The 16,496-nt window shown below is 45.0% G+C and overlaps 1 protein-coding gene across 1 annotated transcript in view; it reads left to right on the top strand.

The window, feature by feature from the left end:
* Window positions 1-2,080: 2,080 nt before the first annotated feature.
* The window catches only part of myo3a (myosin IIIA), a 155,840-nt gene continuing 141,424 nt past the window's right edge, over window positions 2,081-16,496 (top strand). The window contains exons 1-6 of the mRNA XM_078200255.1: window positions 2,081-2,162; window positions 6,842-7,164; window positions 10,096-10,200; window positions 12,472-12,555; window positions 15,887-16,089; window positions 16,258-16,356. Coding sequence (XP_078056381.1) covers window positions 2,081-2,162; window positions 6,842-7,164; window positions 10,096-10,200; window positions 12,472-12,555; window positions 15,887-16,089; window positions 16,258-16,356 — 896 coding nt within the window. The remainder of the gene's footprint in view (window positions 2,163-6,841; window positions 7,165-10,095; window positions 10,201-12,471; window positions 12,556-15,886; window positions 16,090-16,257; window positions 16,357-16,496) is intronic.

Raw genomic sequence — 16,496 nt, 5'->3', positions numbered from 1 at the left:
AGAGATTTGGACAGGCTGAGTGAGTGGGCGAGGATATGGCAAATGGAGTATAACGTTGAGAAATGCGAGGTTATACACTTTGGAGGAAATAATAACAAATGGGATTACTATCTCAATGGAAACAAATTAAAACATGCTACCGTGAAAAGGGACCTGGGGGTCCTTGTGCATGAGACGCAAAAGCCCAGTCTGCAGGTACAACAGGTGATCAAGAAGGCAAATGGGATGTTGGCCTATATTGCGAGGGGGATAGAATATAAAAGCAGGGATGTCTTGATGCACCTGTACAGGGCATTGGTGAGGCCGCAGCTGGAATACTGTGTGCAGTATTGGTCCCCTTATATGAGGAAGGATATATTGGCATTGGAGGGAGTGCAGAGAAGGTTCACCAGGTTGATACCGGAGATGAGGGGTTTGGATTATGAGGAGAGGCTGAGGAGATTGGGTTTGTACTCGGAGTTTAGAAGGATGAGGGGGGATCTTATGGAGACTTATAAGATAATGCGGGGGCTGGATAGGGTGGAGGCGGAGAGATTCTTTCCACTTAGTAAGGAAGTTAAAACTAGAGGACACAGCCTCAAAATAAAGGGGGGTCGGTTTAAGACAGAGTTGAGGAGGAACTTCTTCTCCCAGAGGGTGGTGAATCTCTGGAATTCTCTGCCCACTGAGGTGGTGGAGGCTACCTCGCTGAATATGTTTAAGGCGCGGATGGATGGATTCCTGATCGGTAAGGGAATTAAGGGTTATGGGGATCAGGCGGGTAAGTGGTACTGATCCACGTCAGATCAGCCATGATCTTATTGAATGGCGGGGCAGGCTCGAGGGGCTAGATGGCCTACTCCTGCTCCTATTTCTTATGTTCTTATGTTCTTAAAACTAGAGGGCATAGGTTTAAGGTGAGAGGGGAGAAATACAGAAGGGTCCAGAGGGACAGTTTTTTCACACAGAGGGTGGTGAGTGTCTGGAACAAGCTGCCAGAGGCAGTAGTAGAGACAGGTCCAATTTTCTCTTTCAAAAAGTATTTAGACAGTTACATGGGTAAGATGGGTATCGAGGGATATGGGCCAAATGCGGGCAATTGGGACTAGCCTCGGGGTTTGGAAAAAAGGGCGGCATGGACAAGTTGGGCCGACGGGCCTGTTTCCATGCTGCAAACCTCTATGACTCTATGACTCTATGAGATCTGGCAAGAAAGCCTGCCTGTTTCTCCAAAGCAAAACACACCGGTTTTCAGTCAGATCCTGACACGTTCCCATTTTTCTGGTAAGATCCTGCCCATCATCTGCAGACTGCATTGAAAACAGTAGGCGAAGGGCGAGATTCTCTGGCCTCCCTGCAGCGTTTTTCTCAGCGGCAGGAGGTGGCGAGCCGTTCACAGGTGGCTGGGTCTTCTGGTCTCACCGTTGTCAATGGGAATTCCCATTGAAACCACCCCAATGGGAAACCCACGACAGTGGGTGCACCGCTTGTGGGACCAGGGAATCCGCCAGCGTGAACGGCCGGAGAATTCCGGCCAAGGTATGAAGTATCAAGTCAGACCTTTGTCTGTGATGATCGCCAGCTCATTGCAGGAACAAAGTAGAACACATTAAAGCACAAGCATCACTGAGTGTGACTGATTGTTCCTTGACTCATCCGTTAATTTACTGATGAGGTGGAGATGCCGGCGTTGGACTGGGGTGGGCACAGTAAGAAGTCTCACAACACCAGGTTAAAGTCCGACAGGTTTATTTGGAATCACGAGCTTTCGGAGTGCTGCCCCTTCATCAGGTGACTCACCTGGGCACCCTGACAGTACCAGCCTGTGCCCCCTGGCACTGCCCAAGGGGCAAAGTGCCCATGCCCAGGGGGCACCTTGAGTCACCTGAAGAAGGGGCAGCGCTCCAAAAGCTCGTGCCACCAGATAAACCTGTTGGACTTTAACCTGGTGTTGTGAGACTTCTTACTGTTAATTTACTGAGCATGCACGGAGTTAGCCCATGATACCTGGGTTGAAAAGATTCTCCTGTTGCAACCCTCAACTTTTCTGGCGGGTCGGGCTGGGAGATGCGCGTTGTCAGCCTTGTTCCGGGTTTTGCGCATGCACCAGGAACGCATGCACATCTCCCAGAGCTGGAAAACAGTCGGAGTTCAGACCACCCTGGAAACCGGCGTGAAGGCAGGTAAGTCATTTGAATCTTTTTTTAATGGAGTTTAAATATGGTTAGCATTTCATTATCGGGAATTTGCCGGTCCCGATTGAATCTCTCACCCCACTAGGAGTTCTTCATTCCAGCGGGGTTTAGACTAGCTCCCCACATTTGAGGAATTAGTGAAAGACCCCACCGGAATGAAGGGGGGCAATCGGGGCCTCCCAGGGGGTCGGGCAGTGGGTGGTAGTGCCCCCTGGGCATGAGCACCCTGGCTGTACCAGCCTGTGCTCCCTGGCACTGCGCAAGGGGCAAAGTGCCCATGCCCAGGGGGCAGATTGGCAGTGCCAATCGGGCATTGGTCAGTGCCAATCGGGCATTGGGCAGTGCCAAGGGGGTGGGGCCTATTGTGGGCGGGGCCTAGGGGTGATTGGTGGGGGTGGGGGGGGGTCCCACTGCCACTCTGCAACAGGATCGATCTGGGCTGGAGGGAGGCCAGCGATCGGGGCGGACTGGGGGGGGGGGGGGTGGTCTGCCAGGGGGAGGGCCTGCCTCCCGGGGGGTCTGACCCTGGGGTGCGGTCAGTGGGGGGGGGGGGGGTCTGCCAGGATGAGGGGGGTGGGGGGATAGCCACTGCTGTGGGGGAGGGCTGGACATTGGGGCGCACCAGGGCAGGGGGGTGTTGGGGCTGGCTCGGGAATTGTTGTGGGGGCCATGGGGGGGGCTGGAGGGGCAGCCCGGGCTGGCCTACGTTCGAGCTGGCCAGCAAACGGGGAGATTGACAGATTGGGGCCACTGCGCATGCGCAGAATTCCAGAACTGTCAAGACTCCGGTGTGAATAGACCCCGTCCCCCTGGGTTTTTAATGAGATTCCTGATTGGGACCTCTGCAGTGCACAGAGTGCGGAGATTCAGGTGAGAAGCTGAACTGACAAAACAGTCGGGATCTAGAACAGGTTTCCCACCAATTCAGCACTTTTTGGGAGAATCGCCCCCATTGTAACGTTACAGCTTAAGTCATATTCATTTGTCAGTGAATTCATGGTGAAACAATCAGCTGGCTATCGGCATCCAAAATAACCGGTAATACAATGAAATGCTGCCAGCAAGACAAGACTGTGCATTTGAGGCTTTGAAAGTCTGGAAGACTTTTGATGGTGTTTTCGCTCCTGCTGCTGGAAGCTACGTTAGCTGGAAGTTTGACACTCCAGAGTTCAAATTCATTTGTGTGCTAATGTTACAGATGGGAGAGAGATGGTTGGATAACTTTTCCCTATGCTTCTCATCTCTCCATGTATGCAACAACATGTGCATTTTAGAGAGAGCGTTTTAAGACCCTTTCCGTGTTTTGACTTTTAACAATAGACACAAGACAGGCTCTCTCATAAATTTAAATCAGCAGCAATTATAAACATTTATTCACATAACATCCCGACATGTAAACACAACAAAACCATTCACTCACTCACTCAAACATACACGGGAAAAGACAAATTCCATGCATGAATCATGCACTTAGGTTATTAACAGAATAACAAGAAGCAAAAAAAATAACTGCATGTCTCAATCAATTCCTCTAAGCAACAGCATTATAGGACTGGATGTACTCTTTCTCATGCTTCTTTGGAGATGAATAAAAGTTAGACTTCTCTGGGTTTCTGTGCACCATTGTGGCCAAATTTCTGTAAAGACAAATATTTGCTGGTGAAGGCAAATTAGCCCCTCTCACTTCCTGTTGAGTGGTTATATTAAGCGGGGTTCCTTTCTTGTTGGTGGAATGGTCCCTCTTGTTGGTCTCCAGGCTGGGTTGTCTCCCACTAGTTCTTGATGTAATCAAATTCGTTATCTGAAGTCAGTTTTGATCATGTGAGAACATGATCAATGCTTCTATTGTCCACACAAATGATTCAAAGTTAGAAGCCATTGCTGTACAATGAAAGCTGTGACTGTTCATGCTTGTGGGAAACTGGTTTCTCAGCACATCTCTTTGTTAAGTTTTGAGCTCACGGTCACTGAAGATCAGATTTCTGCTCACGGCTCGGGTGTGTGGAAATGGAGGAATGGCCGGTTCTGCGAACCTGACCATTTAAAATGCCCACCCAAGGTTGCGATTTGCATTCTGAGGAAACGGGCCTGGGTTGGAAATAGTGCTTGTTGCCCCAGGAATGACGATCGAGGTTGTCGGTTGCAGAGATGACCTGGGGAGAAGGCCTGTCTCTGCTCTGGCACAGTGTTGAATTAAATTTTTTTAAAGTAGTTCTTAAAAATTCCTCCAGACTTCTCCCCTCACCACCCCCCCCCCCCCCCACACACCCACATACGCTCCAAGCCCAATCCATGCCAACTCATGCCACCCCATTCTCCTCATGGCCTCTCATAGACCCTATGCCAAACCATGACTCTCTATCCACTCCCACTTACCCACTATAATCTCACATCCCCATGGTCCTTTTATAGCCCCTATAACAACTTAGGGTCAACCCATTCCTCTCACCCACCACCTTTTGCTCCTACTCCCTCCAGATCAACTTACCTAGTATCCCTTTACAACTTTGACAACTTGTCAATTCCTTGACAACTTGACAGTTCCTTGACATCATCACAGTTCTTTGAAAGTTTTTTTGACATATTAACAGTTCTTTGACAGCCCCTTGACAGCTTAACAGTCAGCTTGACAGTTTTTTGACAGCTTGACAGTTCCATTGAGTTTATGCACTTGTTTTTAAAACATAACCATGTTTAATTTTAACTTTCCAAACGTTTGCCTTTCCTCTCCCAAAGGGTGCCTTACTTCCTGCAAAGGTGTCACTGGACCAGATACAAAGGGGTACCTTACCTCTCCAAATGGGTAACCTAGCTCTCCAAATTAATCCACCAAGTTCAGAACTCCTCTTATCTGCAGACTCTGGGCTTCACACTTCTGCCCTGCCAAAATCCCACTTCAGTGCAAGCAGCTAATGGTTTAAATGGCGAACTTCCCCTGCAAACTGCCTATGTGAACCCCATTGATTGGAGCACTGACTCCATTCCCACCTCTGTGAAAATGGAATATGCTGAGCTCAGGGGCATGGGTTAGGATTTTCAGCCATTTCCAAGATTTTTGCCCCAACAAAGAGGCTCACGGTCTAGGCCTGAGTCTGGCATGACCATTGAATTTAAGTTTTGTTAAATACCAGACAATAGTGGGTGTAAATTCTCAAGGGGAGGGCACTCCAGTCATCGTTATTTGCATTTTAAGAACTTCCCAGAGATCTGAGTTAATTCTTTGTGCACAAAAGGTCAGCTGACTTTCGGCCGCCAGCTTTGCAGCACATTGTCCACTTGTTAAAGAGACCGTTTGGGCCCAAACGGTCCTTTAACAAGTGGACAATGTGTCCATTTTAAAGACTCCACATTGAAAAAATTCCATCTGGCTGATAGGAATACTGGGCACACAGCTATTTATTTTAATGCACCATTAACATATTTGGATCAAAACGCAACTTGTGCTTTTTAAATAAAGTTATCGACCTCTTTTCATTTCAGCTTATTGTCAAAAGCCAACACTATAAACTCAGGTCCCTGTTTTGTTTTCCCTCTTTGTCAAAATGCATTAATTCTGATCTGTAACATTTACCTCGCACTTACTTAATCCATTGTGCCATCAAGTGAGTCCAATCTATTTCTCCTAAAGGAACAGGAGCAATAAAGTCATATCACAATACAGCACGGGAACAAGCCCTTCGGCCCAAACGGTCCATGCCAACCATGGTGCCCTCCCAGCTAGTCCCAATTGCCAGCATTTAGCCCAAATCCCTCTAGTCCTTTCCCATCCATGTACTTATCCAAATGTTTTTTAAATATTGCTATTGTACCTGCCTCAAGCACTTTCTGTGGCAGCTCATTCCACATACATACAACTCTCTGTGTAAAGAGGTTGCAGTCGGCAGTGGGCAGTGCCGGGGGCCCAGGCTGGCACTGCCAATGTGTCAATGCCAGGGAGCAACCTCCCCGCTGCCTGACCCTCTGGGGGGGCTCCGATTGCCCCCCCTTCACTCCAGTGGAGTCGGGCTGCCCGCAAGTGGGGAGCTATAGTAATCCCCGCTGGAGTGAACCACTCCTGGCAGGGGGGAGATACTAGCAGGCCTGGAGACTTCAGTCCCGGGCCCGCTAATTATATTTAAAATACATTAAAATGAAGGGCTGCATATACAATGCAGCTCCGTGCCTATTTCCAGCGCGGAGCTGATGGCACCGGAAATCTGGCACCGGGAGACGTGCTTGGGGCTGGACGCCCAGTGCAAATTGTGCTAATCTGGCCCCTCTTAAATCTCTCAGCCTGCTCCGCTAAAAAATCAGTGCAACGGGTTGGGAGAATCGCGCCCAATGTTTTGGCCTCAACTCTTTACTGTGGGAGTGAATTCCACAGATTCACCACTCTCTGGGTGAAAAAATTTCTCCTCACTTCAGTCCAAAAAGTCTTCAGTCCTCACAGTTTCACAATTGAAATGATGTCCAATCTATGTGCCTATTGATATTCCAGCCTGCTTAGGTGTCAGCTATCACTTTCAAAAGAAACAGGTTAACAATGAAGCAGGGATGTATTAACCATGGATGCTTTGTGAAAGATGATTTTGCTGACATTACTGCCTGCCTCCGCGATAAGGAAATAGGAGCTACTGTGGTCTCTGCACTGTATCAGATTGACGAATGGCTCCTGTTTGTCTATGCAGGTACACCACACCACATTCAGTATTCTGGAAAAGCTTGCAATGACAGTGATCTTGGCTGTGTAGTGTGCTGTTTCTCTGTACCTTTGAGAGAAATGAATGAACCTGCCACCCTTGTAGAACTCTGCATTTGTCATCTGCTGAATGAAACTAGAAATGGTGCCTTGATCAATATCAATATAATGTCCTTCTGGTGCCTAAAAAGATCCAGTGGCAAAGCATTTATGACTGTTGTGATTATGGAATCGACAGGCCTGATAGTCGGCATCTCTGAAACTATTCTCAACCCTGATGCCAGCACTTGGTGTGGCTCCAAGATTACCGCAGTGATCAGTCACCACCTCTGTAACAAGTCATCCTCACCCTGCTGAACCCTGTGATAGAATTGGAGTGTCATCCTCACGACTCACATCTCCCACTTCTCTTACACAAGAACAAAACACTGTGGATGCAGGAGACCGGAAATAAAAACAGGAAATGCTGGGAACACTCAGCAGGCCAGGCAGCATCTGCGAAGAGAGAAACAGGGTTAAAGTTCCTCTTATCGAGACAGGACACCAGCTCTCAACCCTCCCAAGACCGATTTTAACAATGAAACCTGGTCAGAGTTACAATCACGGGCACCAATACTGTGGCAACAGGTGCAAAGGCAACCGTGGCTTAATAAAACATCAGACGCTTGAAAAATAATAATTCTCAGGATGTGGGAATGGCTGGCTCGGTCAGCATTTATTGCTCATCCTTAATTACCCTTGAGAGGGTGATGGTGAGCTGCCTTCTTGAACCACTTGCAGTGCACTTGGTGTAGCTACACTCACAGTGCTGTTGGCAAGGGGGTTTTATGATTTTGACCGAGCGACGATGAAAGTACAGTGATAAACTTCCAAGTCAGGATGGTGTGTGACTTAGAGGGGATGGTGGTATTCCCATTCATCTCCTGCCCTTCTTCTACTTGATAGAGGTGACAGGTTTTGGAAGGTATTGTCAAAGAAACCTATGCCTTCCCTCCCAACATCTTGTAAATAGTGCAGACTGCAGCCTTGGTGTGTGAGTGACTGTTTGAATGCACCATTCAACCAAGCAGCATTGTCCTGAATGGAGCTGAGCTCCTTAGAGTTGCACTAATCCAGGTCGGTGAAAAATATTCCATCACAGTCCTGTTTTGTGTCCCAAAGTAGTGCTGGCAAGGTAATTTTCCCACCCCAAATTGCCCTTGAACTGAGTGACTTGCTAGCAGTTAAGAGTCAATGACATTGCTGTGGGTCTGGACCCCCGTTTTGCTCGGACCAAGCAATGGCACTCACATCAACCTAAGCCATAATATTATCCAGGACTTGCTTCATGTGGACATAGGGTGTGGTCCGTTATCTGAGAAGTTGTGAATTGAACTCAACACTGTGCAATCCTTGAAATAATAAGGGGGAGGGATCATGTGAGGGAATATGTGGTAAATAATGGAATGGAAAAAGCAATAGAACAAGGTAGCAGGGTAGCAATATGGATAATAGTAACCAGAGCGTGTTAGGAAGGGACAGAGTGTACAAACTTAAGAATAGGCTGATAGATAAGATCAGAGTTTGTAAAAATAGCAAAAAGCCTGAATGAAGACTCTCTATCTGAATGTGCATAACATTCATAACAACACAGATGGATTGTTAGCACAAATAGAAATAAATACATATGACAGAGATATGCCTCAAGGTGATCAAGGCTTGGATCTGAATATTGAAAGGTTCATGACATTTCAGTAGGACTAGAAGCGAGGAAAAGATGGAGCGGTCGCTCTGTTAATTAAGGATGACATTAGTGCGATAGTGACAGACATTAATACAATAGTGAGAGATTACCTCTGTTCTAAAGATCAAGATGTAGAACCTGTTTGAGTAGAGATAAGAAATAGAAAAGGTAAGAAGTCACTTGTGAGAGTAGGTAACTACACTGGAGGACAGCGAATACAGGAAGAAATAATGGGAGCTCATAAGAATAGCACCACAATAATCATGGGTGATTTTAATCTACATATAGATTGGACGAATCAGATTAGCAAAGGTAGCCTGGAAGATGTATTCATAGAGTGTATTCAAGACAATTTATTGGAGCAGCATGTTCTAGGGCAAACCAGACATCAAGCTATTCTAAACCTGGTAGTGTACATTGAGGAGTTAATTAACTAATAAAGCAGCCTCTAGGAATTTGGGTTCCACGAGCTTCCACGATGGCGTTTGAACCGATGACTACACAACATTAGCCTATGGATTACTAACCCAGTAACATTGTCGCTGCACCAGCATCTACTCAACATAGCACGATTGATTTTCTGTAGGTTTCAGCCTAGACTTGATTCTCCATGACAACCAAAATCATACAGGCTTGTCTCCAGGCAGAATGTATTCCAGGACATTGTGTTTTATCTTAAAAGGTGTGCCTTTGTCATTTCCAGAGTTGAGGTTTTATTCTTGTTATACCTTGCTATCATGGTTGATTCAACTCAGTCGTTTGCTAGACCAGTCTTCAGAAACATTATGGGGAAGGCCTTGATAGTCCACATTGCCCATGAGTGACAGCACTTAGGCAGGAGAGTGGCTAGGAAGGCCAAGTGACATGTTGGGAATGCGATGCAATATCTCGGGTCCATGCTGTCTTAACCACTCTGCTGCCCACCTCACCCGCCTGCCCACATTGTGCCTCCTGGATGGTGAATTTAAAATCAATACTTAGGTGTTCATGTTTCCTGATGAGCTAGTTATCTGGTGGCCACGTATACTGGAAACATGCGGTAATGGTAGCAGAAAGGAATACCTCTGTATTCCTGGAGCTCCTAGGGTTCATGGAGCATGAGTTTGCCTTTCCTAGTAATGAGAATGAAGGAACTAGTATTGTCTTCTGAAACTACACAGTACAATCTTATTTGTGTTATGTATTTAAGGGGATGCTAGATAATCACAAGCAGAAAGGAATAGAATGTTCTGCTAATGAGGTTAGTAGGGAGGAGCTTCATAACACAGCATAAATAATGGCATAAACCCTTGGGCCAAATGACCTCTTTCCATGCTGTACATTTTATATATTTGCTGAGGATATTGGTATCAGTTTGATTTTTAACATATTTGCAACAATGCCTTTAATTACAGCCAAATAATTATTGAATCAACTGCATGTTGCAAAGATCATTCAATTCCTAGTATTAGCAGGGTAAACACATACTAGCAATTATTCTGTCATTACGTCAAAGCTAATTTCTATTTTGTTGTTAACAGCATTCCAAGCAGTACATTGGTGCGAAGCGTACTGCCAACCCACCCCACATCTTTGCTGTGGCAGACATTGCCTACCAGGCTATGGCCACTTACAACTCAGATCAGGTACCTGAGATTCCACAACAAATAGCTTGTTTATGGATAAGGATAATGCTAGGGAAAATTAATAATCACATGGGCAAATGCCGGCTCACAAACGAAAGCCAGCATTGATTTGTTAAGGGCAAAACATGTTTAACTAACTTGCTTGAGTTTTTTGATAGGCTTTAGGGAAAGGGCTGATGAGGGTAATGTTGTTGATGTGGTGTACATGGACTTCCAAATGGTATTTGATACAATCTGCACAACAGACCTCTGAGCAAAGTTAGAACTCATGGAATAAAAGGGCCACTAGCAACACTGATACAAAATTGACTGAGTAACAGCAAACATAAAGAAATGTTGAAGGGTTGTTTTTTTCACACTGGAGGAAGATTTATAGTGGAATTCCCCAGGGATTGGGGTTAGATTCCCTGTTTTTCCTGATATATTATAGCTCGCTGTATAGTGCGCAATTGCAAAATTGTTGATGATCCAAAATTTGGAAGTATTGTGATTAATGAGGATAGTGTAGAACTTTAAAAGCTTCAAAAGAACAAAGATAAGCTGGTGGAATGGGTGGACAGGCATCAGGTGAAATTTACTGCAGATAAATATAAAGTCATTGATTTTGTTTGGAAGAATGTAGAGATACAATTTAAAATAAATGCTACAATTCCAAAGGGAGTTCAGGAGCAGAGGGAGCTGGTCGTATTATGTTTTTTTTATTCATTCACGGGATGTAGGCATCATTGGCTGGGCCATCATTTGTTCCCTAATTGGCCTTGAGAAGTTGGTGGTGAGCTACACCTTGAACCACTGCAGTCAGTGTGGAGTAGGGACACCGAACAGTGCTGTTGGGAAGGAAGCTGCAGGATTTCTGACCCAGCATCCATGAAGGAACAGTGATATAATTCCAAGTCAGAGTGGTGTGTGGCTTGGAGGGGAATTTGCATGTGGTGTTGTTCCCATGCATCTGCTAACCTTGTCCTTCTAGGTGGTAGAGCTCACAGGTTTCGCAGGTGCTGTTGAAGGAGCCTTAGCGAGTTGCTGCAGTGCACCTTGTAGATGATACACACTATTGCCACTGACTAATCTGTGGGACAACTCCCCCAATTTTGGCACAAGCTCCCAGATGTTATTATGGAGGACTTTAAAGGGTTGACAGAGCTGGGTTTGCCATTATGCTTTTTGGTGTCTAAGTTGATGCTGGGTGACCTGTCTGGTTTCATTCCTTTTTGCGAACTTTGTTGTGGTTTGAATCTGACTGAGTGGCTTGCTAAGACATTGCAGAGGGTACTTGAGAGTCAACCACTTTGCTGTGAGTCTGGAGTCAATGGACTCAGATGTTGGCCAGATGGCAGATGTCCTTCCTTAAAGGACATTAGTGAACCACTAAAATCATTTAATGATCACTATTACTGGGCTTTTTACTAGCTTTTTAATTATAGATTTTTGTTGAATTAACCCATGCCCCCAGAACATTTGCCTGGGCCTCGGGACTAGATGACATTACCACTATGCCACCATCTTCCCTGTGTGCATAGGTTATTGAACATGGAAGAACATTTAGAGAGAGTGGTTAGTAAAACATACAGCATCCTGAGCTTTATCAATAGGAGCATAGAGTGCAAAAGTAAGGAAGTTATATGAAACCTGGTTAAATACTGGTTCAACCTCAACTAGGGTATTGCATCCAGTTCTGGGCACTACACTTTAGGAAGGATGTGAAAGCATCAGAGTAGGTGCAGAAAAGTTTGAAGAGAATGGCTCCAGGAATGAGGAACTTTAGTTATGTAGAACGTTTGGAGAAGTTGGGACCCTTTTCCTTGGTGAAGAGAAGAATGAGAGTCAATTTGATAGAGGTATTCAAAATCATGAGTGTTCTGAACAGAGTAGAAAGGACAAACTGTTCCCATTGGTGGAAGGATCAAAAACCAATGGACAGGGATTCAAGGTAATTGGCAAAAGGAACAATGGTGAAATGGAGAAACACATTTTCACACATCAAGTAGTTAGGCTCTGCAATATCTGAGACAATTAAGGCATTCAAAAGGAAATTGGATCATTCTCTACAAGGGAAAAATTTGCAGGGCTACGGGGAAATGCAGGGAAGTGGCACCAAACTCCTTCACAGGGCAAGCAGACATGATAGGCTGAATGGCCTTCTTCTGAACCGTAACCATTCTGATTCCATGAAATCAACCTACACCATTTCACATCTTTAGTTCTCTTCATGTAGTTCAGGGTGTCAATAAAATGATGTCGTGACTAACGTGTTTTCCTTATCTATGTCAGTGCATTGTAATCAGCGGCGAAAGTGGCGCTGGGAAGACTGAAAGTACCCACTTCTTGGTTGAACAACTCACTGTCCTTGGAAAGGTACTGTATCCTCTCAACAATACACCAAGGGGGCAGTTTTAACTAATTTTATTCTGGCCATTGGAGAACTAATTGGATTGAATGGAAAGCAATGTTGAGGAAGTGTAAAGGTAGCCATGGGTTTCCTGCCCATTGAGTTGATTCAAGATAAACCAATATCTTACGTAAGCATAGTACCTCAACTTGCTCACTCTTGGTACGCAGAATTCTTGATTCAAGTCCATTGATTTCTCGTGTGCAGACCTGGAATGTATTTTTAAAATTTTGATGGTACAGGATGCCTGATTTAAGCATATTGATCCTAAACATAATGCTATAACTGCATCAATTAGTCCTGTTTGACTAAATGTTTGATTTGAGTACAGAATTTGGAAATATGTGAAAGTGTAACATTAATTGGTAAGCATTAATGCTTGTGGTACAATCAACAAAATTTTAACTATCAGCACAAATCTTAAAAATGATTGGGCAGATCACACAATATCTGTTTGACCATCAGTACAATTCCTTGTTGTACGGTGCTTTGTAACTTAGTTGACTCTTGCCCTGAACTGTTGGGATGGGCAATAAATGCTGGCCCAACCAGTGACACCCACATCCCTTGAATGAATTTTTAAATATGAAAGAATAAGGAGTATTATATCACAAAGCACAATGCAGCCAAACTCTATCCTGTCCATAACACCATAAATATAGGAGGAGAAATAGGCCATTTGGCCCATCGAGTCTGCTCCACCATTCGATCATGACTGATATGTTTCTCAACCCCAGCAATGTTGTCCTTGGACTAGTTCTCAACATAGTTACTTTCAAGCAGAACTCATTCTGCTTGATGCTACCGGATGCTACTGGGACTTGATGGATTGAGTTATAAGGAGAGGCTGGATAGACTGGGACTTTTTTCTCTGGAGCGTAGGAGGCTGAGGGGTGATCTTATAGAGGTCTATAAAATAATGAGGGGCTCAGATCAACTAGATAGTCAATATCTTTTCCCAAAGGTAGGGGAGTCTAAAACTAGAGGGCATAGGTTTAAGGTGAAAGGGGAGGTACAAGTGTCCAGAGGGGTAATTCTTTCACACAGAGGGTGGTGAATGTCTGGAACAAGCTGCCAGGGGTAGTAGTAGAGGCGGATAAAATTTTGTCTTATAAAAAGCATTTAGATAGTTACGTGGGTAAGATGGGTATAGAGGGATATGGGCCAAATGCAGGCAATTGGGATTAGCTTAGGGGTTTTAAAAAAGAAAGGGCGGCATGGACAAGTTGGGCCGGAGGGCCTGTTTCCATGCTGTCAACCTCTAAGACTCTATTAGGTAACAATTAAAATTGGGACAATTAAAATTTTAAAAATACATTCCAGGTTGCTCTGGCTGAGAAAAACAAAGTCAACTTGCAACCTTCTCCCTACTTCATGTTGACACTGAGGAATGCATTTATCTGTCAGTGACTTTCAATGTCATTTATTTTTATTACACCTTTGCAAAACACCATTTAGGGATGAATGTGACTTCTTGTTCAATGTAAGTGGCAGTGGCTCCAGCTGTTATTTGAATTCCTCTACATGTTGCCTTTATAAGAGAGTTGGGTGCCCCACAAAAATATCACATCACCTGCCACACCTAACATGGCTCTCAAATGAATCCACCAGGTAATGGCTGTTTATTGACTCTCCCACTCTCTGTTTTTATTACTGAACCTCCTCCCACATCCTGGGAGAGGAAGGGGCACTGGCAGCTGGAGATGTGGTTTTTCACAGTAACTTCATTGCAGTGTCAATGTAAGCCTACTTGTGACAATAATAAATAAAACTTTTTTAAAAACCAAAGCAGCTGGGGGCTGGGGGAGGGGAAGGTGCCATGAGAAAGGGCCACGCCATTGGAGAAAATGTCACGCTAATCGCTCCAAGCCCTCAACCTCGGCCTTGTTACAAGTGCAACTGAGTGGCATTCACAAGAGCCCGATTGACAAGGCCTGAACGCCCCCTTCCCTGCCCTGGAAGGCTGAGGCAACAGCCTCAGGAGTTCATTTCTTTCATGTTCGCTCTGGAGGTTGGTCCCTTCTTCCTGTTTCCACAAGGGCTGTTTATTACTCTTCTCTGATTTGTCAGTTTCTGCCCCCACAAAAATCAAAATTGATCTTCATTCTTCCTGCCTCTTTTTACTAGTAGGAATTGGATGAAATATGGTAAATGTAACTTTTTTAGTGAACACTGAATTGAGATTTTTGATGAGTGTAGAGATTGTACTTCGGATCTGAAATTTTGAGCTTGGATCGCTGAAAAAGTAATCATAGAGTGGCACGGTGTCACAGTGGTTAGCACTGCAGCCTCACAGTGCCAGGGACCCGGGTTCGATTCCCAACTTGGGTCACTGCCTGTGTGGAGTTTGCACATTCTCTCTGCATCTGCATGGGTTTCCTCCGGGTGCTCCGGTTTCCTCCCACAGTCCAAAGTTATGTAAGTTAGGTGGATTGGCCATGTTAAATTTTTCATTAGTGTCAGGGGGATTAGCAGGGTAAATATATGGGGTTACAGGGAAAGGCCTGGGTGGGATTGTTGTCGGTGCAGGCTCGATGGGCCGAATGGCCTCCTTCTGCATTGTAGGGATTCTATGAAGTTATCTGACAAACTACAGTTTTTAAGTCAAAACTTACAGAATACTGAGAGGCCGAGATAGAGTGGACGTGGAGAGGATGTTTCCACTAGTGGGAGAGACTGGAACTCGAGGGCACAACCTCAGAGCGAAGGGACGCTCCTTTAAAACTGAGGTGTGGAGGAATTTCTTCAGCCAGAGGGTGATGAATCGGCAGAAGTCATTGCCACAGAGGGCTGGTCATTGAGTGTCTTTAAGACGGAGATAGATAGGTTCTTGATCAATAAGGGGATCAGGGTTACAGGGTGAAGGCAGGAGAATGGGGATGAGAATCACATCAGGCAAGATTGAATGGTGGAGCAGACGCAATGGGCCGAATGGCTTAATTCTCTCCTATATCATATGGTCTACGGTCTTATGATCATGGGGTCTACTTTTTCACAAGATTGACTTTTATATGGATATATAGAGTATCGACTTCTTTCCTGGAGGAGCAATGAGCAAGAATACTTAGCCCAGTGCCAAAATTGTGTCTCCTGTTAACTGAGATGGTTCAACATTAATAGTAACTGCAGAAATACCCATGTTTTAGACCATCCTGCCCAAAGGAGGGTGGAGTGGAATTTGAGGGTTTAAAAAAGGGATGATAAATAGATGGAGATCAAAGGCAAGTTAGTTTCTTTTTCAAGTTTACCCTTGAGGAATTTTTCCAGCAGTGTCATTGATTTTTTTAAATCTTACAGACCAATAACAGGATGCTGCAGGAAAAGATTCTCCAGGTAAACAACTTACTAGAAGCATTCGGAAACGCCTGCACAATAATCAACAACAACTCCAGCAGGTTTGGCAAGTACTTGGAAATGAGGTTCACCAGTGGCGGGACAGTCATGGGGGCTCAGATCTCGGAGTACCTGCTTGAGAAGTCAAGAGTCATCCACCAGGCTCCGTAAGTAAAAAAGAAACCTTGATGTTTTAAAGCAACTTTAAATATTCCAGGCCTCATCCAATATATCCATGGAATAATAAGAGGCAGTGGCAAGTTGATGGATTTAGATGACAAAGCGAATTGCTGTGATTATTTTCACTGAAACTAAATCTTCTCATTTTCTTACAGAGGAGAGAAAAACTTCCATATTTTCTATTATGTCTATGCTGGTCTGGCACAGAAGAACAAGCTAACTCATTATAAGTTGTCCAAAGGTCAACCACCAAGGTAATTTTGCCGATATGGAGAGGCTACAACACTATGGGGTCTAGCATGATGTGGTCTTCTCATAGTCCTGGATTCTGACCAACAAGGAGCTGTTTTTGAATAAACTTGGATTGTTTTTACTGGAAAGACGGAGGCTGAGG

The sequence above is a fragment of the Mustelus asterias genome, chromosome 2 (genome assembly GCF_964213995.1).
Source record: "Mustelus asterias chromosome 2, sMusAst1.hap1.1, whole genome shotgun sequence".
Classification (NCBI taxonomy): domain Eukaryota; kingdom Metazoa; phylum Chordata; class Chondrichthyes; order Carcharhiniformes; family Triakidae; genus Mustelus; species Mustelus asterias.
The sequence above is the reverse complement of the archived record's forward strand: the minus strand, read 5'-3'. Positions and strand labels throughout refer to the sequence as shown.